This window comes from Phocoena phocoena, chromosome 20, assembly GCF_963924675.1.
Source record: "Phocoena phocoena chromosome 20, mPhoPho1.1, whole genome shotgun sequence".
In the NCBI taxonomy this organism is placed as follows: domain Eukaryota; kingdom Metazoa; phylum Chordata; class Mammalia; order Artiodactyla; family Phocoenidae; genus Phocoena; species Phocoena phocoena.
Genome location: NC_089238.1, coordinates 13,126,601 through 13,151,390, shown reverse-complemented (window position 1 = coordinate 13,151,390; position 24,790 = coordinate 13,126,601). Strand labels below are relative to the sequence as shown.

The following is a 24,790-nucleotide window of genomic DNA, read 5'->3' as shown; positions in this document are numbered from 1 at the left end:
GCGGCGCTGCATGGCGGGGCGTCCGGACCAGGGTCCTCGCACCGTGCGGCCGGGGAGGCAGCTCCTTATAACCCGCGCCCCCAGTGGCCCCCACGGGAGGAAGTGACGTCACCACCACCCGCTCCCCGCCAGATGGAGGGCAACAGCTGCGGGGCGGAGACCCGTCTGAGACCCTCAGTTATTCATGGGGGCCCACTCCCTGCACCCTCCCCTCCAGCTTCTGGCCCCTGAGCTCTAGCGCGGGACGGGGGGGCGGATTCTCTGTCCAGGTAAACAGGGTCTGATGAGCTTAAGGCCCCACTGGGAGGCGGGACCTGGGTTTGAATCCAGAGGCAGCCACTTACAGACCAACCTCAGGCAACTCCTTCCTTTCCTTGGCCCATTTTCTCCTCTGGAAAGTGGGTCTCATAAATCTACTTCCTCAGAGCTGTATCTGGGCCCCACCTGAGTCCCAGCTCCTCCACTACCAGCTGTGCAGCCCCGGGACAACTGCTTAATCTAAGACCTGTTCCTCACTTGTGAAATAGGGCTGGTGACAACCTACTCCACAGCTTGATGGGGAAGATTAAATAAGTTAATGCACATGTTAGCTTGGGCAGTGCTTGGCACTGCGAACTACACAGGCCCGAGCTCCTTCACCCCAGTCATTTTTATTGAGCGCCCATTACATGCCCAGTCCTCTTCTAGACCCTGGTGCTACAACAATGAATGGGGCTACTGGCAAACTTCCCTGGCCTCTTGGAGCAGACATCTCAGAATGGGGAAAGACAATACTCAAGGAAGGAGGCTGCGGTGCATCACAGCACAGCGGCATGGATGCTGAGTGCTGGGGTTTTTACTTTGGCCAGGCTGGTCAGGGAAGTCCTCTCGGAGGAGGTGACATCTGGGCTACGGCCTGAGTGACAAAATGCAAGCAATCACACAAGATCTAGGGGAAGAGTAGCCAGGGAGTGGTCTAGCAAGTGCAGAGGCCTGAGTTGGGAATAAGTCTGAGAATAAGAACAGCAAGGCAGGTTGGGGGGTGGCCAGAGCACGACAGGGAAGAGGCTGGTTGAAGAGGAAGGTGGGGAGCAGGTCACGTGGGGCCCCGTGGACCATGGTGACAGCTTGTCCTTTCCCGAGTGAGATGGAGCCACAGGAGGGCCCTGAGCAGGGAGGGATGTGACCCAACGCAGGTGTCCACAGGGTCCCTCTGGCCTTGTGTGGAGGACAGGGAGCAGGAAGACGGCCGACAGACTGCCGCGACTCTCCAAATGGGAGATATCAGTGGACAGGCCCAGGGAGGGGCCAGGGACGAGAGGGCAAAGGCGGGATCTAGAAATATTTTGAAGGAGGAGCTGCCAGGGTTTGCTGAAGGACGGGATGTGGATGTGGAGAGGAGAGAATAGTTGAGGATGACTCTCAGGGCTGCGGCCTGAGGAGCTGGGAGAGCAGTTCCAGGTACTGAGACAGGGGCACTTAGGGGAGGAGTGAGTTCTGGCTTCACTGAGTTTGGGCTGCTTCCTGGACCCCACCTGGAGCTGGGGAATGAGGGGGGAGGTTGGACGTGAGGTGCCACTTGTCCCAGAGTCAGGGGAGAGGCCTCGGCATCCTCTCAATTCCCTCAGTGGCCCCCAAGCTACCCTCCACGTGCTCTGGGGATGCTGGACACTTCTGGCTTGGTTCCTGCAGCCACAGACCCCCTGAGGATTCAGCACCTCTGAGCAATAGCCCAGCATCCCTAGCAGGTTGGCCAGGCTACCCCCTAACTCACAGACCCACAAAGGCCTTTGTTCCACCATTTATTGGGGGATTTCTCTTAAGCACTGAGGGCGGGAAGAAGAAAGGAGGGATGGAGGCCTTCCCCCATCCCTAGAACCTCCAAGTCCCCTTGGAGGAACCACTGCTTCCCAGCACAGGCTGGGAGCTCCAACGACAACAGGATCACTGACTGATCCTGAGGAAGTAGGGGCACAGGAGTGGTGGACCCTGGAGTCCAGGGGCCCAGGCGGGGAGCTGATATGAGGAAGGCAAATGTCGGGATGGCTCAGGACAAGAGATCCCAGGGGCCCAGCGACCCCCTAAGCTCCAGGAAACAGCGACAACCCTACTGGCCAACGAGGATGAGTCCTCAGCTCGAGGCAGGCTGGCCCGGGAGCCTGGGCTTCTGGGGCTGGTTGGGGCCGATGTACTGGAGAGGCACGTGGGTGGGCGTCGTGATCCGATCGGTGCTGAGGTAGGGCTGGAGGACAGGGGGCACGAGCACCGAGCCATCCTGGGGAGAGAGCAGGCCTCAGGCCGCTGCCCTGCCAGCCCTGCAGCCTCCGCCTCCCTGCGTGAGATCCTCCCGCTGCCCCCTCACCTTTTGCTGATTGCTCTCCAGGAGCGCAATGAGGAGGCGGGGGACAGCACAGGCTGTGGCGTTCACCTGCGAGAGGGGCACGCTCAGACCCAGCTGCCGGCCGGCCCAGGGAGGGGCTGAGGTGGTGGGCCCGGGGTGCCGGGGCACTGAGGAGGGTGGGCGAGGGTGTGTGGCTCACCGTGTGGGCAAACTGCAGCTCCCCGGCCTCCGTCTGGACCATGACGTGGAGGCGGCGGCTCTGGAAGTCCGTGCAGTTGGAAGCACTGGTGACCTGGGCATGGGGGTGGGGTGGGCTGAGACGATGGGCCGTCGGCGGCGGTGGGGTCCTCTTTCCCACCCTGTCGCCCCGCCAGGCAGGGGGCTCACCTCGCCAAAGCGGCCTCGGCCCGGCATCCAGGCCTCGATGTCAAACTTGCGGTAGGCGGGCAGGCCCAGCTCCTGGGTGGGCATGTCCAGGACCCTGCAGCCCAGGAGAAAGACATGGCAACGGCCAGCAGGTGAGAGGTGGTGGAGGAGCGGGGCAGGGGCAAGGGGAGGCGATGGAAGAGGAGGCAGCCAAAAGAGGGAAATGCAAGGGATAAAGTAGAGGACAGTGGCAAAGGGGAAGAGGTGGCCGAGTGGGCTGTTCACCATCGCCGTGCTTCCTTCTGTAACAGGAGCACCCTCAGGTTTTTGTAATGGGTCACCCAGATAAAAGTCCACCCTTCCCAGCTTCTCTTGAAAGCTCCGTGTGACTGACAGGGTGCGAGGAGGTGGGGCTTGTGACGTCCAGTCACCCCCTTATAGGGAAGGGGTGTGCCCTCGCCCCCTGGAGGGTGAAGAGCCATCTTGGACCACGCAGATGAGGCAGCACCCTAGGGATGGGGAGCAACAGGAGGGAAGGGGCCTGGTCTTGACACTGGAGTGCCTTGCGCAGCTTATGCGGCCATTACGATCCTATACGGGATTCTACAGACTGATAGGTAGCCGGACATCCTATATATAATCCTAACACAGGCAAAAGGAGGCAGAGGGAGAAGAGGTGGTGAGGATTTTCAAGATGGGGGAGCACCTAGCCAGCCCTTCCCTCCCTCCTCCCTCACCCCCATCCTCTGCCACCCACCTCAGCCCCCGGCCCCTCCCCGCACCGGAAGTGCAAGCCCAGCTCTGTCAAGATCTCCATCTGAAGGGACAGGAACTCCTCCAGCAGCTGCGAGCTCTGCTCCAGCCCAGGGCCTGTCACCCCGAACATCTCCACCTGGGGCAGGGCGGGGGGCACAGGAGTCAGGAGGCGCTAGGCTGTTGGGCTTGACAGGCTGGGGCGCTGGGCTGTTGCCAGTCCTAGCTATGCCAACCTTGGTGAAGTGGTGCACTCGATACAGCCCCCACGGCTCCTTCCCCGTGTCTGTTTCCGCCCGGTAGCAGGTACTGGAACAAACCATCCTGGGGGGAGCAGGGTAGGTGGGGTCAGGGAGAGGAGAGGGAATGTCACTGGTGGGGACAAGGTCTAAAGGAACTGGGCATCACCTGATTGGCAGATCCCTGAAGGCCACAGAGTGGTCCATGAAGTAGCCTGGGAGGAGAGGAGGACAGAATGGGTCAGCCAAGGCCACCATCCAGCCAGCCATAGGAAACCTTTGTGAGAATTAGAAAAGGTGTCCCTCTAGCAGACGCAGCCTCAGGTCAGGACACGTGGCTGGAGCCTCACCGTACCACTGCAGTAAACAACCTACCCAACTGTACACGTAGGCCCTGGGGTCGCCGAGATATCCTGGGCGTGCAGCCATCACCCGCCAGGAGGCTCCCGGCTGTCCCCTTTCGATCCCCTCCTGCTCTGAGGACACTGGAGGTGTCCTCACCCTACTCTTGCCCCCAGGTAGGAACTCACCTGCAAGTCCCACCTCTGCTGTCCCGGCCAGGTTGAGGTCTTCAAAGCGGGAGGGGTCGATGTTGTAAATTTGGGATGGTTTGGCATTTGGTGTCATCCCACAGCCTTCCTGGGGAGGAGGCCAGGCCACAGAGGTCAGGGGTCAGGTAACCTGGGTGGCCCCCATTCTGCAGTCACAACCCCTGCTCCTCCCCTAAAAGCATCTGGAATCACCCTGAGCTCCCTGTTATGGCTTGACCCCCTCAACCCAGCCCCAGGGCAGGTTCCTCGGGAGAGACAGGCTGGTCTCTCCACCTGGAACCCTCAGAATGGGGCCTGACACACGGCTGGGCATGGGGAACAGAGTCCTCACTCACAAACACAGCTCCTCGGAGAAGGTCTGGCACCGTCATGGGGGTGAAGCCCTGTGAGGGGGGATGGGAGGGGTGAGGAGCACAGCCAGGACCCCCACCAGACCCCAAGCTCAGGCCTGAAGAAAGGACGCTGCAGGGTGGGCCAATGGCTCCCCCGTGTCACTCCAAAGTCCATTTCACTTCAGAGGAAATCGAGGCAGGCCTGAGCAGTGGGCTTGGAGCTGGACCTGGGGTCCTGGGCCCCTGTCACTGGGGCCCCCTCTGCTGGTGCTTCCTGGTTTCCTCACTTGGATATACCACTTAGATCTGACCATGTCCCTCCCCTGTTGAAAGCCTTCTGTGGCTCCCCGGTGCCCTCAGGAAATGTCTGAGTCCCTCACCATGGCCAACATCCCCTGCATTCATCCCTTGCCGACCCCTCCAGTTTCAACGGATGCTGTATTTCCCCAACACTCCCTGTACACTGCAAGCAGGCAGTGAGGGGCAGTGGTCACAGGCGCGGCTCCACACGCTAGCTGGGAGACCCTGGCTAGTTACTCCCTCCTCCATCTTTAAAGGGTATAATAATAGCACTCACCTCGTAAAGTTGCCCTAAGAATTAAATATGTCAATAATACATGTAAAGCTCTGAAAACAGTGACTGGAGCAGAGGTCATCCCCTCCTCTCCACCCTGAGCCTTCAGAGCTCAGCTTCAATGCTACCCCCTCCAGGTAACCCTCCCATCCAGGCCCATACCCGGTGGATGAGCTTGTTGAGTGTGAAGTTGACCAGGCCGTGCTGCAGGAGGGCCCCAGCCCCACGCAGGTAATAGGAGCGGTGGCCAGACACGTGGGACAGACGCCTGGGAGACAGATGGGCAGACAGGCGGGGGCACGTGGGCCAGGGCTGGTGGGGGAAGAGGGGGACTCAAGCACCCCGGGGCAGAGGCCCAGCTGCCAGGCGGGGGGCCAGGCATCAAACATTCATGCCGGGCAAGGCCCTGGCAGTTCCACATCCCATGCTGAGCCCAATGAGGCGGAGCCGGCAGCCAGCTGTTGGGTTGGGAGGGCTGGGCGATGGGGGCTGGGAGGGGGGCTCACTTCTGACGGATGATGTCGAGTTTCTCAGCTATTTCCAGGTGGCCCCGGGGTTGGAAGGAGAAAGCTAGATACGGATGAAAAGCAATGAGGTAAGAGGGGGAGGAGAGACAGGGAACAGGGACAGAGAGAAAGAGGATTAGAGAGAGAGCAGAAGGAGAGGAGGACAGAGGGAGGGAGAGAAAAGGAGAGGAAAAGAGAGGGGGGAGGAAAAAAAGACAAATACATGTGTGCGTGTACACACACACACGTGTACCCGCACACACACACATAAGAGACAGGGTGAGAAATGAGAAAGCCCTGGGGCTCTACAGGCTCCAGCCATGGTCCCAGACCCCAGGAGCCCCCGCCCCCAGCCTGGGGTCCCCTGGCCTGGGCTGTGGTCCACCTGGCTTGTCTCCAACCACATGGAGCACTCGGGCCTGGCTTTCGTCCCCGACGGGCTGCAGGGAAACAGTGGGTGTCACTGGGAAGGTGGCACTAGGCGGACCCCTGGCCTCCCCCGCTGCCCAGCGCGACGCTCACCACGTCTGGGTGGGTCTGGTTGGGCAGCCTCAGCGCCCGCAGGTAGAACTGCTCCTCGAGTTGGGCCTCCTTGGGGTACAGGAGCATGAGTTGCTTCCGGATCTCCCGGCCACGTGCCCGCAGACTCTGATACTGGGGGTCCTGGGAGTGGGGCAGGCAGGGTCAGCCCCGGAGCGGGTGGGGTCCCTCAACCAGTTTGACCTTGATCCCAGCTAGCACAACCTCTGTGGTGGATGTCTGCTGCTGCTTGTTTTCACTCAACATCTTGTATTTCCTTCTAGGAACCTCCCCTCACCACCACAGGGCATGTCCACAGGGACATGACTCTGGCCTGGTCTACTAGAACATTCCATTGCTTTGACCATAGTGATTGGCTTAAAGACAGGCACATGACCCAAGACGAACTCATGAGAATCAGCCCCAGGGCTGTGTCTGGAGCTGTCAGGAAAATGGTCCTCTCTGCACCAGACCCTGCCTCCCCTTGCCCCAAGGGGAGAAAGCTGGTCTGGGAATAAGAAGGAAGCAGAAGCAAATATGGGCCAGGACCTGGATCCAGCTGTACCTGAAGCCAGTCTGTTTAGTTTCATGAATCAATAGAGCCTCTTGATGTTATTTTCCTTACTCCTATTTGAGTTATGTTTTCTATCACATACAATGGAGACTTCATGGCTGATAATGGGATCTTTGCTGCCCACCCCTCACCAGGGACAGGATATCAACTCCCTGGAGTACCTGCTGCACTTGATTGTGGTCCTGGTTTACCTGTAGAAAAGAGAAGGAGGGGGTGATCAGGTTGATGAAGCTGGGGATGGGGAGGAGGGGTGAAAGGTCAGGGCCAGGGGATCTGAATTCCTTGCTCTGCCAGTGCCTGGCTGGACCCTCCTCCACTCTGTGCCTCAGTTTCTCTGTCAGTAAAGCTGGGAGGAGGCAAGGTAACATAATAGTAATCATGCCTGCAGCTCCATTTATTGAGTGCTGCCTCATGCCTGGCCATGTGCAGAGGACTCTCATATGATCCTATTTCTTCATAACCCACTCCATGAGTTTCACACATCAACGTGATCCCCGTTTTGTAGAGGAGAAAACTGAGGCTCGGAATGGTAAAGTCTGTGAGCATGCATTTGGAGGCCTGAGACCGAGGGTCTGTGATACTCTGAACCTTCTGTGGTCCTGAGCACCAGAGGGAATCAGGCAGATCTGGGTCTGAATGTTGGGTGCCTACCAGCTGTGTGCCCTTAGGCAAATCTCTTCCCTTCTCTGAGCCTTGGTATCCTGGTCTGTGAAATGGGCTGATAACAGGAGCTCCTTGGTAGGGCTGTTGCCTGGCTTCCTGAGAAGATGAGCTAGTGCTCACTGAACATGAACTGTGATCAATTTTGTTGTTTTCACTGGCTGCTCGCCTGCGATGCGTGTAGCCCAGGGCCTGGCAAGACAAAGCAGGTCACTGGGAGATGTAGTTAGGGTTGGGAGAGTGGTGAAAAGCTGCCCAAATGCCTGGGTGCCAATCCCACCTCTCCTGCTTCCTAGCTGTGAGACAGGCACATTTTAACCTCTTGAGGTCTCGGTTTCCTCAGCTGTAGAACCGGGTTTGTACTGTTCCTGACTCACAGAGCTGTGACGGTTAAGAGTGAGGAAAGCACCTAGGACAGCGTCTGGCAGGCAGCGATGGCTGTGTGCGTGTCTGCTATTATTACGATGGCTGCTCTTCAGCCCCCTGTGGTAGATGCTGTTGGCTGTCTAACCCAAGACCATTTGCCCTCCTTCCTCCTTCTAGCCAGAGGTCCCTGACTCAGTTCACCCTCCCCTGGGTAGCCTGCAGTTCAGGGAACGTGGGCCCAGCCAAGGTTGCCTCTTGTCATTGACTGGTGTGGCTGTGGGGTGTCTGGGCCCATGAGACATGAGGGGACTCTGCTGGATGCTTCAGGAAAGGTCTCCCTGCTCTTGGAAAAGGCACTCAAGCCAGAGAAGTCCTGTTTTCTGCCTCCGGCAGAGACATGCCAGGAGACGCTGTACTACGGCAGCCACCCTGGGACCCTGAGGGGGCAACTGAGGTCAAATCAACATGGTGAAGTTGCAGGTGGAGAGAGAGGGAAGGAACCTGGCTTAGGGGTGCTGGGGAGAGCTGCTAATTCATCAGTCCCAGGGATGCCTGGCCCTGGGTGGCTTGTTGTGTGACATAATGAGTGTCCACATCCTTCACGTTCCATAAATTGGGTTCCTGTTACCTGCAGCCAGAGGCATCCTCCTGCCACCCCACCCCACCCACCCAGGACCCCCGCGCTCACCAGCAGGGCCTGCACTGCCTCAGCCACGGCCCCCTTCTCCTCCTCCAGGCTCCGGATCTGCTCCCGCTGCTGCCTCAGCTCCTGCCATGTTGAGATCTGGGGGTGGACACAGGAGGGAAAGATGTGAAGCGGCCACTGTCCCCTGCCCCTTCTGGCTGGAGCCTCGTCCCCTCAGCCCCCTGGACCAGCAGTGGGGTGAGGTAGAGACCACTCACTGTCCCCCAGTAGCCATTCTCCCCTCCTTCCCTTCAGTACTTGAACCCTCTGATGTTTAGCCGGGCACACAGCTGCCCAGAATTAAGACACACTCCCAGCCTCCCGGGCAGCTACATGTGTCTGTGGGCCCAAGACTGACCAAGGGACATGAGTTGAAGTGGTAGGTGTCACTCTTGAGTTGCTTCCTTAAAGATAAGCCCCCATACTGGACTTTCTCACTCCCTTTGGACTGGACGACGGACCCTGAGGAGAGGTGAACAGGACAACCCCCTAAGGGATGCAGAGCAAGAAGATGAAAGGACCTGGGCGCTGGGGGACATGGAGCTGAGCCGCACTTACCTCTTGACTCTCATGTGAGAGCAAAACGGCCTCTGTCCTATGGCGCGGCCACGGCAGCTACACCTGCACTCACCAACCCAGGGGGGGTCAGGAGGGTCAGGAGGGGCGGGAGAGACGCAGCCCCCTCCAGCCCTCACTCTTTGGGCACACCTACTGCTGTGGAGTCCCTCTGTGAGCCCAGATCCCCGAGCAAAGCCCTCTGTCCTCTCTGGCTGCAGTTTTCCCTTCGACAAAATGGTGAAAGCAACACCGTCCTACCTCCCTGGAAGGGGGAGGGGAAGCCAGAGGGGAGAGAGGGAGATCACAGGATGGTTTGTTACCCACTTGGTGGCTCCCCCTGGATGTCTCCTGGACACCTCCCAGCTCACCGTGTGCAAGAGTGACTCTGGGAAAAGTATCTCCCCCACATCTGCTCCTCCTCAGGGACAGCCCCACTAATGCCCACCCTCCACCCCAGCCCCACAGCCAGGTACCACGTCCTGACCTTTCTGTCCTTCCTCATCTCCCCACTCCTGCCCCACCCCAGATCCCATCATCTCTCCGCAGAAGCCCTGTGCCAGCCTCCTGGCCTTCAGGCTCACCTTCTCCAGTCCAGCCAGAGTTCTTATACAATCCTCTCCTGCCTGAGAGCACCCCTGGCCCCCAGCGCCCCCAGGAACAAACTGCATGCCTTGCTACTGCCTGACAAGCCACACGCCATATTCCTCTCCATACTTATGCCCTAAGGAAGTGTTTTTCAGGCTTTGGAATGTGATCCATTTGTGGGTTATAAATTTAACTTAGGGTCTCTAAACCAGCACTTTAGTAAACTGAGGTAAAATATACATAAAACTTACCTTTTGTTTTTCTTTTTCCCAACAAAAGGTTCACATGTTTATTACTGAGCTACACAGTGAGCAGTGGTGAGGAAAGATCAAGAAAAGAGGAGAGAGCATCAAACATAGGCAGTTGTTCCAGACACTAGTGATATTCTGACAACGTGCGCCACTTCATATGTGAGGCTCCTTATAGCCCCAGCTTGGTTCTTCTCTTAGAGTTGTACCTGATTTCATTACCAGTTTTCATTCGAATCCATTGGGGAATGGGACGATTCTACTTTTGTTTCTTGGCCAGGAATCGCTTGATCCTGAAAGTCTTGTGAGAAGACATGGCGAGGAGTAAATCCAACCGCCAAAATTTACCATTTTAATAATTAGAAAAGTATTTTTAAAAATTTATTTATTCTTTTATTTTTGGCTGCATTGGGTCTTCATTGTTGCATGTGGGCTTGCTCTAGTTGCGGCGAGCGGGGGCTACTCTTCGTTGCAGTGCAAGGGCTTCTCATTGCGATGGCTCCTCTTGTTGTGGAGCACGGCCTCCACACGGTGCATGGGCTTCAGTAGTTGTGGCATGTGGGCTCAGTAGTTGTGGCGCATAGTCTTAGTTGCTCCGTGGCGTGTGGGATCTTCCTGGACCAGGGCTGGAACCCATGTCCCCTGCACTGGCAGGTGGATTCTTAACCACTGTGCCACCAGGGAAGTCCTTTAACCATTTTTTAAGTGTACAGTTTGGGGAGGAGGGATAAATTGGGAGATTGGGACTGACCTATACACACTATATAAAATAGATAACTAATAAGGACCTAATGTGTAGCACAGGGAACTCCACTCAATATTCTGTAATGACCTATATGGAAAAAAATCCAAAAAGGAGTGGATATATGTATATGTATAACTGATTCACTTTGCTGTACAGCAGAAACTAACACAACGTTGTAAAGCAACTACTCCAATAAAAATTTTTTTTAAAGTGTACAGTTCAGTGGCATTAAGTACATTCATATCATCGTGCTATCATCATAACTATCCATCTCTGGAACTTCTTTACATTCCCAAACTGAAACTCTGTACCCATTAAACTTTCTCCCCTCCTGCCCCTGACAACCACCATTCTACATTCTGTCTCTGTGAATTTGCTCCAGGTGCCTCATGCAACTGGAATCACACAGTATTTGCCCTTTTGTGGCTGGCAAATTTAACTTAGCATAACGTCTTTAAAGTGCATCCACGTTGTAGCATGTGTCAGAATGTCCTTCCCTTTTTAAGGCTGAATGTTATTCCATTGTATGTATTTACCACATTTTGTTTATCCATTTATCCATCAGTGGACCCTTGGGTTGCTTCCACCTTTTGGCTACTGTGACTAACGCAGCTATAAACATGGGCATACAAATATCTGAGTCCCTTCTTTCAGTTCTTTTTGGGTATATATCTAGAAGTGGAATTGCTGGAATACATGGTAATTCTATGTTTAATTTTTTGAGGAACTGCCATATATTTTTTGTTTTTCTTTTTTGAAAAATTAATTAATTTTTAATTTATTTTTGGCTGCGTCGGGTCTTCGTTGCTGTGCACAGGCTTCCTCTAAGTTGTGGCGAGCGGGGGCTACTCTTCCTTGCCGTGTGCGGGCTTCTCACTGCGGTGGCTCCCCTTGTTGTGGTGCTCGGGCTCTAGGCACGCAGGCTTCAGTAGTTGTGGCACATGGGCTCAGTAGTTGTGGCTCGCTGGCTCTAGAGCACAGGCTCAGTAGTTGTGGCGCACAGGATTCGTTGTTCCGCGGCATGTGGGATCTTCCCGGACCGGGGCTTGTACCCGTGTCCCCTGCGTTGGCAGGCGGATTCTTAACCACTGCGCCACCAGGGAAGTTCCTAGTTTTTCTTTTTTAATTAACTTCTCTGAGCCTTAACTTCCCCTCTGATAAAACAGGGGAAATAATGGTACCCACCTCATAAAGTTGTTGTGAAATTTAAATGAGACTCATCTGTGTAAAGCACTTAAAATAGGATGGTAGGGGGGCCCAAGAGAGGGCTGGGAGGATTTGGGGTCCCTATAATCCTCAGCACCCCAGCAGGGTCTAGAAGTATGGTGACCCTGGTTCTAGTTCCCCAGCATGCAGTATTATATAAGTGCTAGCTTTATTATTATTATTATTAATAATATTCACTGCCTTATTCTCAACATCTGGAACATAACAGGGGTGCTCCCTACATATCTGTTCAAAAGCACATTCATTCATTAAATAACACTATCTAACTGCCTACTACCAGTGGGGTAGGTGCACAGCTCTACCTCTCATTCTCCAAAGGCAAGAGGCAACCCCGGCCCTACCGCTGATTCACACCCCCCGCCGCTGATTCACATCCCTGTGCCCCATTTTCCTTCGTGGCCTTAGGATAAGCCTGGCATGAGGTCTAAGCACAGAGGACACTGACAGTAAGTTCCTAACGCAGAGTGGGTACCCAGCACGCTTTATGGGGCAAGCGCATCATGGGTATCTAGACAGTAGGGCCTTAGCACTCTGGCTAACTGGCACGTAGTTAGGTGCCAAGTACAACACGTTGGCTAAACTTGGGAAGGAACTAAAATTCCTGCGATAAGACCGCCCCCTGCTGGAGAGTTTCTTGCTAACCCATTTCGTCCGTAAAACGAACAGCCAATAGACAAAGCGGCCCGGCCTCGCAACCACCGGCCAGCGCAAGCGCACTCACGATCGCGGGCAGATCCTCCGACCGCAGCTCCCCCTTGCGGAGCTCCAGGGCGCGCGCGGCCTCTTCCGGGTATGCGCACAGCGGCTCCATGTCCAGCTGAGGGAGCGCGCTGTAGCCCTCACGCGCGTGCTCGTACAGCAGGTTCCGGTCTCGTCTCTCCGTAGCGAAACTTCTCCTTGGGCTCTGGTTGCAAACGCAGCCTCCCCGGAGCCGCAGGCCCCGAGCAGCCACCAGAGGCCACAAGCGCCGCATTGTGGACGCAGCCATCTTCGAAGGGGGACAAAGAGTCACGCACTCTTCGTCCCGCCCACTACGCGTTTAGACTAATTGCAAAGCAGCTATTCTTGGGACTAGCCAATCAGAGCCTGGAGGGGGTGAGCCCTCTCCCATGCCTCAAGAAAAAAGATCAGCGAGAACAGTTGACCGAGATTGACACTGTCGTTGCCCAATCGTCGTCTGTTCCCCGCCCCTTCAGTGTACGGGAGAGGCAGAACCAGCCAATCCCTGGCGGGATAATCCCCAGACTGTGCTAGAGGCCAGATTCGGCGTGTCTGTGGACCCGGCTAGGGTCGGTAAGGTCGCCAGAGTTCTCGGGTCCTCCAAACTTCCCGGGCCTCCTCTCAGTTTCTAGTTTCCTTCTGTTTGTGAGCGGGGGCGGTTGGGAGAGACTATTCGGAGCAAGACTAAATTTACGGAGGGATTTTCTGTTAGCAGCGTTAGGGGTTGTGGTTTTACAGTGAGAGGAAATTCCTTAGATTTAACCGGAAGGCTCCGAGAGTGGGATGGGGAGAATTTGGACCCTCCCCCGACTACGGCCACTTTCCCCTCCCCCTGCTTAATGAGTCTCTTATCCCCTAACACAGGGACGCTGCAGGCGGCGGGATGTCCTGGTCCGGCCTTCTCCGTGGCCTCCGCACGTCCCTAAATCATGGTAAATGGGGGGCTTGGGCTGCAGAGACGAGGCTGCGTGAGGGTTATTTCCCCTGGGACTTGTGTCCCTCTGCCATAGTCCCGAGTTTCGGCGGAGCTGGGGTTGCAAGGGCAAGAGGTAGGAAGTAGCATTTAGGCGTCTGGTGGGTATCAGGAGTTCGGGTCAATTATTTTTTTCAGCAAATAATATTAAATACTTCCCATGGGTGAGACATCCAAGCAAGACTTTGAAGTCATTCATTCAACTGACGTTTTCTTTTCCTTTTTTTTTTTGGCCGAGCCACACGGCTTGTGGGATCTTAGTTCCCTGATCAGGGATCAAATCCACGCCCCTTGCACCCTTGCAGTGGAAGCGTGGAGTCTCAACCACTGGACCGCCAGGGAAGTCCCCAACTGATGTTTTTCAAGAGCCTACTACACGCCAGGCACTGAGAGGGACACTTTATTTATGAACCTAGTTCTTCCACAAACATCAAATGATTCTCCTGGGCCATGCCCTTATGAGAAATATTCCACTCAGTCACTCTGCAGACCTTTATTCACCAAGGGTCACAGGACTGGACAAGACAGATCTGTGCCCTGCTTGGGGAATCTGGGCTGGCCTGACATGCATATTTCATGGAAGCCTCTCACACACGGTGCTCAGGAGGGAGACCTGACTGTGGTGCACCATACAGATGAGGACACTGACGCACTGAGAGGTGAACAGTCTTGGTCAAGGGCAGACCCGTCGGAAGAGACTTCTAGGAATGTCTCGTCCTCTCTGAGGATTGTGCTGTAACTTGAGGCATAAGGACACATGGAAACGGACTGTAGGGCCAGGACCTGCCCTGAATCTGGAGGGGAGTGTGACGTTTGGGTGTGAGAGAGCATTCGTGCTAGTGACACAGAGAGAGGATGCACCTCACAGCTCTGGCCTGGGAGCTCCAAGAGGACATGGCCCAGGGTTGTCTCAGTCACCACTGCGTCTCCATTATTGATTGGGGCCAAGACACAGTAGGTGCTCAATGAATGTTTGTTGAAGAGAATCCAGTTGTTTGAGTCTTTTTATGTCCTATTTCCTGTCTATGAGCACATCCTGTCATCTACCTTAGAACCATATTCCTGCCCTTTTCCCCCACCTGCCTTTCCTCTCACTGCACTGCAGCCACACTGCCCTCCTTTCTGTTGATGTGTTTGTGGACACAGGCTGAGGCTGGAGCAGGGATAACGAGGGGGCAAGTGAGGAGATGAGGTCAGAGAAATAGCTCGCAGACCATGTGGGGCCTCGTGGTGGGGCCTCGTGGGCCCCCGGGGGGGAATTTGGCTCTTACCCTCACTGAGATGGAGCCACAAGAGGGCTCTGAGCAGGGGAGGGATGTGATCTGACACAGGTGTCCATGGGGTCCTTGTGGCTTCGAGTGGGGAGCAGACAGTAGGAGCCAGGAGACCTGGGAGGAGGAGGAAGGAGGACAGGAGAGTCCAGTGGGAGACGGGGATGGACAGGACGAGGGTGGATGCCATGGGGGAGGGAGAAAAGGGATTCTGATCAGTTGTGAAGGTTCAGTTGATAGGATCTGCTCACCGGGATAGGAGAGGGTGCGACAGGAGGAGGAGGAGTGACACCTCCCAGGGATACCCCTTGGGGTCGCTGTGGAGCAGCATGAATTAACGTAGGTACAATGTATAGAACAGTAGGAGCCAGTGGGAGCCTGTTTGCGTTTATTGTTGTTTAAACAGCATTAAAATTAATGTCTTCTTTGCAGAATAAAATGAGTTAATTCATAGAAAATGCTTAAAATAGGACCTGACACGTGGTGGTTACTCCATAAATGTTATATTACTCTCAGCCATGAGTACCCCTAGCCGTAAACAAATGCACCCTGGCGAAGTGCTTGGAACGGTGCGGAGAACACCAGAGCGGAGTGGCTGATGCTATCATCTGTTCACTGGGATAATAACCGCGGCCCTCCCGGTTGTGTCTCTCCAGGCCTAGCCCTGGCCCCGCGGCCTTGGGCCCTGCGTCCCATGGCCACCCTGAACCAGATGCACCGCCGGGGGCCTCCAAAGCATCCGCCTACGAAAGTGGGCCCCACGGAGGGCCGGCCACAGCTGAAGGGCGTGGTCCTGCGCACGTTCATCCGCAAGCCCAAGAAGCCCAACTCGGCCAACCGCAAATGCTGCCGCGTGCGGCTCAGCACCGGTCGGGAGGCCGTCTGCTTCATCCCCGGAGAGGGCCACAACCTGCAGGAGCACCACATCGTGCTCGTGCAGGGCGGCCGCACGCAGGACCTGCCCGGCGTCAAGCTCACCGTCGTGCGGGGCAAGTACGACTGTGGCCACGTGCAGAAGAAGAAGTGACTCTCTCCCCACCTCCCCCGGGACACGGCGGGTGGGTGATCACCGCAGAACAAAACCTTCCCCTCGGGGCCCCTGCAGTGTCCTTGGGAAGCTAGTACAACTCTAGAAGTAGCTGGTCGTGGTTCAAAGCCTGGCCGCTTCTTCCATCAGGACCACCCTTAACCCATAGTGGTCCTGGGTGTGAGTCAGAAAAAAGGCGCCCCTCTCCCAACACCCTTGGTTTCCATGTTGGCGCCAGGGACTTCTGCTGGGACGAGACACTGTAGTGCCATCTACTGGGAAGGGGTTGCAATAAACACAGAGACACGCCCCCCCCCCAACCCCTTGTGGTATTTGCATGGTATTTGCCCTCTGTGTGGTCTTGGGCACCGACATCCCCTCTGGCCTCAGTTTCCTCCTGCAGAAAAAAATAGCTCCACTTGCAGTATCGCCTTTGTTGGGTTTGGTGAAGATTAAACTGGGTGCTTTATGTGTATAACGCATGCAGTGGCCGCTCTGTTTTAAACTTTGGAGTTAGTGGGCAGCACTGAGGCCCAGTTCCCCTTCCTGCAGGCTGAGGGCCTGGGCACGAAAGCCCTGCTGTCAAGCTTCCTCATCTGAAAAGTGGCAGTAATTGTAATGTTGGCCACGAAGGGGTGTTGCAAGGATTAATGGTGTGTGCTGCTCTTCTGTTATTCTCAGACTCACACACACCTGGGTTCAAATCCTGCCTCCACCTCTTGTTCTGTGACTCTGGGTATATTTGCTTCCCCCTCTGGCTTCAGTTTCCTCCCTTGGAAAATGGCACTGAGCGTGATGCTGCCCTCACGCGATCATGTGCTTGGCCATGTTAGGTTTGAAAATTTGGGAGCTGAGCTTGTATCATCAGGCTTTGGAACCCAACGTCTGGTATAAGTCCGGCTTCCCCTGTTTCCTGGCCAGGTGACGCTGGGCAGGCCTTTTAAACTCTGAGCCCGTCTCTGTCTGGACTGAATGGCAGTGATGACAGTGCCTCCGTGAGAGCTGCTGGGAGAACAGCTGAGATCGGGCACAGGAGCTGTTGGGTGAGCCCTTGTAGCCCGTCTCTGGGTTCTCAAAGCCCACCTCTGTTTCTTGCACGGCACTTAGCACACCTGAAGTTCTCACGATTGGAAACATCCCACAGGGCCTTTTAGGATCGGAGCTAGGGGCAAACACGTGCATCAGTTACAGACAAAAATCCCCCATCACCTCATGCTTAGCACCGATTTTACTGAGCGAGCTTGTTGGCTGCGCTCAGTTGGGGAAAGGAGAGCTTTCCTTCACAGCATGCCTTGCTCCTGGGGTCCATCTCCAAGCGGGCTCAAGTGTGGAGAAAAGGAGGCTGTCGCCTGACAGGAGGCGAGCTGCCCCTGAGGCAGGGGCAGGAGGTGGGGGTGGAGGATACAGTTTGGGGGTCAGCGCAGAACTGGCCTCAGAAATTCTGAAAGAAATGGCACCCGTCTGGCCCAGAGGGGAGGTGCTGATGGGTGTGGTGCTGGAGGAGGTTGCACAGGCCCCACTGCCAAATCCCAGAGACTCCCCAAAACAACAGGAAGAGTTCACTTTGAGGCCGCTGTTGGTCCCCTCAAGGACCTCTGCTCCCTGCCAGCAATCACCTTGCCCCCAAAACATGCTGATAAGAGTCCTTGTCCAAGATTGTCAGCAGCTTTCCTCTATTTGAAATCCTGGTTTGGCCTTTGTTTTTTGACTCAGTCTGTCAACTGCTATCCACACATGTGAGAAAAAAATCTGCAAGTAACGTACAGGTCTCTGAGTTACTCTTTGACACTCTCCCTGGGAAGCTGGGGAAGCAAGTGACCAGCCTGGTTGGATCCCTGGTTTCTCGAATAGCATGGGGGCCACCACGCTGAAGCAGCAGCAAGTCGGGTTCACTGGAAACATTCCGGGAACAGGCTACACGGGACCCCCACTGTCCTCGGGCATCCTCCGGCTCGTGGCCGCAGAGCCGACCTTGATTGATGATGGTGTCTGGCAGATGGCGGTCTGTCCCAGAAGGCCGGATCAGGCTGGTTAGCTAGGACAGGCGGATCCTGACCCTCACGCTGGAGTGGGTCACGAGGGCACCATAGTGCCCCACCCAGGAACGCGTGTCTCTTCCATACTGCTCAAAAGACACATAGCGGATGCCCTTGCCAAAGTTGGTAAAGACATGGGAGACCTGTGCAGGGAAGGAGAGTGAGGGAGTGAGGCTCCATGGACTTCTCTTCCTCCGCAACCTCAACAGATATTCCCCAACACCAAGTAGGTACCTGGCCCTGCTCCAGGCGCTGGGGATATAGCTGTGAAGAAAGCAGCCAAAAGATCGTATCCTGGCGAAGCTGAGAGTCTAGACTGTGACGCTGAAGACAGATGGGGGAAAGGGCGGAGGAAATACTGCAGGAGGGTGGGATTGTAAAGCAAGGGCCCCACTGAGATGACAGAGACTTGATGGGGTGGGGGAGCCAAGTGGGGATCTGGAGTGTTCCAGACAGAGGAACAGTCAGTGCAAAGGCCCTGAGATGGCAGTGTGCCTGGAGCAGAGTGAGGGGAGAAGTAAGAGATGGGGTCAGGGAGGTAGTGGGCAGATCGTGTGGGGCCTTTGAGATTGGCCACAGAAGGACTTTGGCTTCTGGCTTTTTTTTTTTTTTTTTTTTTTTGGCCACGCCACTCGGCATGTGGGATCTTGGTTCCCCTGACCAGGGATTGAACCCACGCCCCCTGCAGTGGAAGCGTGGAGTCTTAACCACTGGACTGCCAGGGAAGTCCCTGGCTTCTGGCTTTTTAATCTTCTTTAATTTTTTAAATTGAGCTAAAATCCACCTAACATAAAATGTACCATTTAAAACTGTACAATTCAGTGGTTTTTTTGTTTGTGTGTGTGTGTGTGTATTCGTAATGTTATGCAATCATCACCACTATCTAATTCTGGAACATTTTCATCACCCCAGGAAGAAAACCTCGAATCCCTTAGCTGTCACTTCCAATTCCTCCCTCCCCCTATCCTCTGGCAACCAGTAATCTATCTGCTTTCTGTCTCTATGGCTTTGCTTATTCTGGAAATTTCATATAAATGCAGTCATACAATATGTGGCCCTTTGTGTCTGGCCTCTTTCACTTGGCACAGTTTCCAAGGCTCACGCATGTTGAAGTGTGAATCTGTACTTCATTCCTTTTTATAGCTGCATGATAGGCTGTTGGCTTTTGCTCTGAGATGTAGCCACGGAAGGGTTACAAGCAGGTGAGATCCGTGGTCTGACTCACCTTTTTTAAAAAATAAATTCATGGGCCTCCCTGGTGGCGCAGTGGTTGAGAGTCCGCCTGCCGATGCAGGGGATGCGGGTTCGTGCCCCGGTCCGGGAGGATCCCACATGCCGCGGAGCAGCTGGGCCCGTGAGCCATGGCCGCTGAGCCTGCGCGTCCGGAGCCTGTGCTCCGCAACGGGAGAGGCCACAGCATTGGGAGGCCCGCGTACCGCAAAAATAATAATAATAAAATAAAAATAAACTTATTTTATTTATTTATTATTTTTGGCTGTGTTGGGTCTTCATTGCTGCACGCGGGCTTTCTCTAGTTGCGGCGAGCGAGGGCTACTCTTTGTTGCAGTACTCGGGCTTCTCTTGCTGCGGAGCGTGGGCTTTAGGTGCGCAGGCTCTAGACTGCAGGCTCAGTAGTTGTGGCGCACGGGCTTAGTTGCTCCGCGGCATGTGGGATCTTCCCAGACCAGGGCTTCGACCTGTGTCCCCTGCATTGGCAGGCAGATTCTTAACCACTGTGCCACCGGGGAAGCCCCTGACTCACTTTTTAATAGGAGCTTTCTGGATGCTGAGTCTGTGTGTTGGGTTGGGGGTGGGTGGGAAGAGATCAGGAATGGAAACCAAAAGACCACCTAAAAGGTTACTTTGATAAGTGAGGTATGATGACCATGACAGTTTAGGCTCAGGAGCCAGCCTGGGGTTGAATCAGGCCCTGCACGCTTTAGGATGACTTCGGGCCAGTCACCTAACCTCCCGTGCCTCAGTTTCCCCAACTCTAGAATGGGGATGGAGCAAGGACTTTGGTTCACTGCTGCATTTCTAGCAACTAGAGCATAGCAGGCACACAGTAGGTGCTCAAAAATGTCTGTTGAACAATGAGGCCATTGTGCTAATGAAATGAATTAATGGGTGAAACTCTTGGGCAGGCCTGTAATAAGGGTTCAATGATTGTTAGCTGTTGTTATAGATACCCAGCAGTGCTGAGAGCAGAATTTGAGCAGGGTGAGAGGTGGGTGTGCCTTTGGGTCAGGGAAGGTAGTCTGGACCCACCTGTCGGCAGCCTCTTTCAGTCCACTGAAGGACCGGGTTGGGTGATGCCGAGAACTTGACCACTTCGTTTTCGTACATGTCCAGGAGGCGGACCCGGAGCCGGTAGATGCAGCCGCAGTTCTCCCGGGCACCCCACCTACCGGGTGGCAGTGAGCCTTGATAGCCTCACCACCCGCTCAGGTTTCTGGGTTGGGGAGGGCCACTGAGGTCTGGCCTCCCTGCACTTTGAGGAGGTTAGGCCTGGGAAACTAGGGGGAGGAGCCTAGGTGCCCCTGGGGTGGAGCCAGGGCCTGGGGGAAGAGCCTGGGTGCTCCTGGGGGCAGATTCAGGAGGCTTTGGGTCAGGTGTATATGGAGGGGGGTGGGGAGCTAATGGTGTTCTGGGAAGGAACCACAACCTTGGGGAGGAGCTTGAGGGTGTAGGAATCTGGGGGTTCTGGGCTTACCAAAGTTCCGCCCCTCCCTGGCTCTGCTACGATGAGACCATCGCTTCCCCTCTGTCAGCCTCACTATGAAGGGGGCACAGTAGCAGTGCCAGCCCGTGGAGTTGATGGGGGTGTGAAATGACTCCCTTCTGCAGAACTGCTGCCACTACGGGGGGTTCTCCACTCACCAGTCGGCCACACAGATCTCGATTTGGGAGCTGTCGAGCAGCTCCTGCCACACACCCTCCATCACCAAGTCCACAAGCTGCCTCTTGAAGCACCATCTAGGAAGGGGAGATGATAGGATGGGTGGGGGGGTAGAGAGTCCCATCATTCAAGTGAGCCCAGAAATCACCTCCTCCCGGAAATCACCTCCTCCCAGAAGCCTCCCCTGACTACCCTGTCTAAAGCAGCCCATCAGGGTTGCTCTACCAGACAAGATGTATGATGGGCTGTGCAACCCCACTGGCCTCTCAGATCCCCTCCACCCTTCATTCTGCTGTGGACTCCAGGAGGCTGACTGTATGCAGGCCTGCCCCTAATATTTGTGGGGACCAGGACATGAATACAAATGGAGGCCCACATACTAGACATCTGAGCAGAGAATTCTGGGGTCTCCTCAAGCACCAAGAGGCCCATGGTCTAAGGTTGTGTTGCCTGTATGGAAGGGTCTCCCTTACCCTCTACTTCCTGTTGGGTCAGCCAATGGGAAGCTCCAGCAGCAGATAGAAGGGAGAAGAGAGTGAAATCAGGGTATTTATTCTCCTGGCTCCCTCCCAAGGGATCATCGTGGGACTGTTGTATTTCTCAACGAAAGGGCCCTCTCCACAGTGCCCTCTCCTCCCAGCCTTCTCTGTCTTCATGTTTCGGTAATTGCTTCCTCCCCTTACCCCTGCCAGGCCTAGGGGTGGTAAGGTCCCTTCCCCCCACTGTTACTAGCCTAGAGTCCTGTAGTATTTCTTGTGTTCTGCCTGCACCTTTGTAAACAGTCCTTCTCCTCGAATTTCAATGTGCCATAATAACAGAAGTAGTGATTTATCAGAAGAACTGATAAATTGACCAGAACTGAACAGAGTGCTCAAGGACAGACCTAGGTTTGTATGGGAACTTCATAAATGATAGAAGTGGCACCGCCATTCCATGGGGGAAGGGAAGGATTCTTTAGTAGATGGTGTTGGGAAAACTGGCTCAATATAAGGAGGGGGATAAAAAGAAAACTGGATCCTTACCGAACATCACATTCAAGGTGGATTAAAGATCTAAATGTAAAAGATAAAACTATGAGGTTACTAGAAGAGAGTATAAGAGAACACTGTTAGGATCTAAGGGTAGGGAAGGATTTTTTAAACAAAATTTCAAAAAACAAATTCTAAAGCAAAAAGATGAATTTGATCATATGTAAATACCAAATAACACCATGGACATAGTTAATGCAGATGGTAGAGTGAGGGATTTCTGTAATGTCCAGGATGGACAAGGGACTGACAGCTAGAATATACAAGAAATTCTTGTATATCAATGAGAATAAGATATCAACCTTAATAGAAAATATGAACAGGCAACTTACAAAAGAGGGAATCCAAAAAGCTAACAAGCACATGAAGAGATGTTTAATTATTAGTAAACTGAAACATGCAAATTAAAATAACAATGAGATATCCCGTCACCCCTAATATACTGGTAACTACTAGAAAGCTAGATGCCACGAGAATGGTTGACTGTGGGGGGAGGGCACAAGGAAAATGGGTATGGGGTAAGAGGATACAGAGAATCAGCCAATCAAACTGTTTTTATGTCTTCACAGCATTTATCACCATCAGAAGCTCTGAAGTCAGACTAGCTGGGTTCGAATCCCAGATCCACCATTTATAATAATGGTATTTGTGTCATAGGGTTATTGCCAGGATTTAAAAATTTACATGTAAAGCATCTGGCATAGAGTAAGCCCTCTAAATGTTTATTATGTTTTTGTTTTTGTTTTTTACTGTTTGTGCGTTTAATGGCTTCCCCAACCCTACATCTAAAATGCAAATGAAAAAAGAGCAGGTTCCTGATCTTTCTGAATTTTCCTTGTGTCTCTGACATGTAAAACAGTGCCTGGTACCTGGTAGGCCCTTAACAAATATTAGCTGGTTGACTGACTGAACAAATGAATGTGCGAAGGAGAGGCTGAAAGTGGGTGAGGGTGAGGATGAGGACGGTAGGGTAGAGTCCCCCTCCCTCGCACCAGGGATCAAGGGCCACTCACTCGAAAGAAGTCACGAAGCAGGTCTGGGAAGGAGCGCCCGGCACCAGTATTAGGTTCTTTTCCACAGCCCAGCCATTCCCGCCGTGCTCCACCTCCCAGCCTCTGAAGCCCTCTGTGAGATATAAAACGGTTGAACACCAGGAATTCGCCCGCCAGCTCGTCCCGCAGAGAACCCGCCACCACCTAGCTTGCTCCGCCCACCAGCTCCTCCCTCCCAGCAGGCTGTATTCGTGGTCCCACCCCACAACGGCGTCACTCAGCCCTGCCCATCCACTCAGCTTCTCCCCAGCCTCTCTAGGCCCCGCCCCCTGTTCTGCCTCCCTTCACTCTCAAACTACTGGGCTTCAATTCTGGCCCCGCCCCGGGCTCCTTACACCACCGCTTCCGGGCCCCTCCTACCTTGGTCTCGCCCACTCACTCAGTTCCCCTCCCCACAGCCTCGCAATAAGACCTTATATTTCTATGCAAGCTCCGCCCCTGCCAGCACCCAATCGGCTTCTCCCCAGGCCTCCCCGGGCTCCTCCCCCTTTAACCGCGCCCACCTAATCTACAGTTCAAGCATAGCTTCCCGGCCCTGTCCCCTGGATCCTTCTGCTCTGTCTCGCCCAGCCATCTTGGCTCGCTATACGGCCCACAGCCCCTGGCTCCTCCCACCCAGTTTCCCAAGAGCCTCGACCACGTCCCCTGGCTCCCGGCCCCGCCCCTGTCTGCTTCACCCTGGCCGCGCCCACTCACTCCACCTCGCCTGGGTCCCCAGGCCACACATCCTTTTGGTCTCTTTTTTCCCGCCCCTGCTGCTAGACCCTGCCTCCGGCACCCACGCTCTCCGCAGGAGTTGAAGATGAGGTTGCGGCCGAGGGGCGCTCTCAGGCAGTAGCGCGCCAGGGCACAGAGCGGAAACTCCTCCTCGTCCTCGCTGTTGGGCGGGCAGCGCTGGGCCACCGCGTAGAGAGCGCGGCCCTCCGCGCTGCGGTCGCGGGCCAGCTGCAGCAGCCACACGGTGGGCCCGTCCACCACGTCGCGCCAGGCGCGGCACACTGGGCGGCAGCGCGTCACTAACGCTCGCGGTGGCACGTGGCTCAGCACCTCCACGAGCAGCTCCGGCGGCAGCGCGTCCAAGGCTATGGGCGGGTCCGCGGGCAGCCGCCGCCGCGAAAGCCGGGCGCCCATCTCCGGCCGCCAGAGTCCTGCAGGTCGAGAGGGGTCGGCGGGTCAGAGCAGCCCGGCCTCCCTCCACCTCTCCTTCCAGGACGCAAGTCCCCTGCGACTTGACCGTGACCTCACCAGGTACACGGGCGACCGGGGGACTGCCATAACCAAGAAAATGCAGCATCTGTTTCCTACCACTTGGCTCTGGACGGGGACCGGTTTCTCCCCACCTTTTCCCCTCAAGCAACAAACCCCTGGCCTGATCACGACCCCACCAGGACTGCTAACCACGACTTCTGTCTCTGGCCGGTGCACTTGTGTCTGGCTAAGCACTTTACGTATGACCATATGCACACTGAAGACCCATGAGAAAAATCCACCGAGGAGGAAACCATTTCCATCCCATCCCCCAACCTGTCCCAACTCTAGGGCCTTTGGAATCCAGGACCTGTCCTTCAGCAAAATCTATTTCTTCAATCTCTTCGCTGAAGATTCTTGTCACATTTTTGCTCTAACCAGAACCCAGCTGTCCTGTGAGCCTTCCAAGTGGGTAAATCTCCTTGCTCCCTGGTGCTGTTTCCAGAGATTCTCCCTCCATCCTCCCCCAAATGCCGCAGCTATGAATCTCATCATCAGGGTAGATCGTTTGTCACCTTGTCATCATCACCTGCTGAACCAGATGACTACCCCTCACTTCTCCATGATTTTAGTTCCAGGCTCACAGCCACTCAAGCTGCTCTTATCAGCATTCTTGGTGATTTCCGTATCCAGGATGACGATCCTTCCTTCTGCCACCAGGCCTCTCTTGTTCCCTGACCAGCTGTTCTTCTAGCCCCTCCATCCCGTGGTCGCACCTACACCTTGTC

General features: G+C 54.9%; 3 protein-coding genes and 1 pseudogene across 3 annotated transcripts; 1 reads left to right on the top strand and 3 right to left on the bottom strand.

The window, feature by feature from the left end:
• Positions 1–1,776: 1,776 nt before the first annotated feature.
• Positions 1,777–12,809, bottom strand: SARS2 (seryl-tRNA synthetase 2, mitochondrial). Its single transcript, XM_065898474.1, has 16 exons — positions 12,530–12,809; positions 8,449–8,544; positions 6,896–6,925; positions 6,164–6,304; positions 6,027–6,081; positions 5,642–5,705; positions 5,298–5,403; positions 4,565–4,612; positions 4,209–4,317; positions 3,848–3,893; positions 3,676–3,763; positions 3,469–3,578; positions 2,708–2,801; positions 2,520–2,612; positions 2,342–2,407; positions 1,777–2,254 (listed from the first exon to the last, which is right to left on the bottom strand). The coding sequence occupies exons 1-16, from the start codon at positions 12,794–12,796 to the stop codon at positions 2,111–2,113; spliced, it is 1,557 nt and encodes a 518-aa protein (XP_065754546.1). The 5' UTR covers positions 12,797–12,809; the 3' UTR covers positions 1,777–2,110.
• On the bottom strand, positions 10,009–10,152 carry LOC136141120 (large ribosomal subunit protein eL39-like; annotated as a pseudogene).
• A 602-nt stretch (positions 12,810–13,411) lies between the features above and the next one.
• On the top strand, positions 13,412–15,799 carry MRPS12 (mitochondrial ribosomal protein S12). The gene is made up of 2 exons (XM_065899597.1): positions 13,412–13,460; positions 15,429–15,799. The coding sequence occupies exons 1-2, from the start codon at positions 13,412–13,414 to the stop codon at positions 15,797–15,799; spliced, it is 420 nt and encodes a 139-aa protein (XP_065755669.1).
• A 2,035-nt stretch (positions 15,800–17,834) lies between these two features.
• On the bottom strand, positions 17,835–23,945 carry LOC136140387 (F-box only protein 17). The gene is made up of 5 exons (XM_065898475.1): positions 23,597–23,945; positions 22,776–22,887; positions 20,716–20,811; positions 20,104–20,239; positions 17,835–17,978 (listed from the first exon to the last, which is right to left on the bottom strand). Exons 1-5 carry the CDS (start codon positions 23,943–23,945, stop codon positions 17,835–17,837), a joined length of 837 nt encoding a protein of 278 aa, XP_065754547.1.
• Between the last annotated feature and the right edge of the window lie 845 nt (positions 23,946–24,790).

Coding starts and splice junctions, on each gene's coding strand:
- SARS2 (XM_065898474.1), bottom strand. CDS start 12,796: ATGGCTGCGTCCACAATGCGGCGCTTGTGGCCTCTGGTGGCTGCTCGG. Junction 8,545..12,529: donor CGGAGGATCTGCCCGCGATC/GTGAGTGCGCTT, acceptor GTCCACCCCCAG/ATCTCAACATGGCAGGAGCT. Junction 3,764..3,847: donor TTCAGGGATCTGCCAATCAG/GTGATGCCCAGT, acceptor TGCTCCCCCCAG/GATGGTTTGTTCCAGTACCT.
- MRPS12 (XM_065899597.1), top strand. CDS start 13,412: ATGTCCTGGTCCGGCCTTCTCCGTGGCCTCCGCACGTCCCTAAATCAT. Junction 13,461..15,428: donor CCGCACGTCCCTAAATCATG/GTAAATGGGGGG, acceptor GTGTCTCTCCAG/GCCTAGCCCTGGCCCCGCGG.
- LOC136140387 (XM_065898475.1), bottom strand. CDS start 23,945: ATGGGCGCCCGGCTTTCGCGGCGGCGGCTGCCCGCGGACCCGCCCATA. Junction 22,888..23,596: donor CTTCAACTCCTGCGGAGAGC/GTGGGTGCCGGA, acceptor TATATCTCACAG/AGGGCTTCAGAGGCTGGGAG. Junction 20,812..22,775: donor TGCTTCGTGACTTCTTTCGA/GTGAGTGGCCCT, acceptor TCCCCTTCCTAG/ATGGTGCTTCAAGAGGCAGC.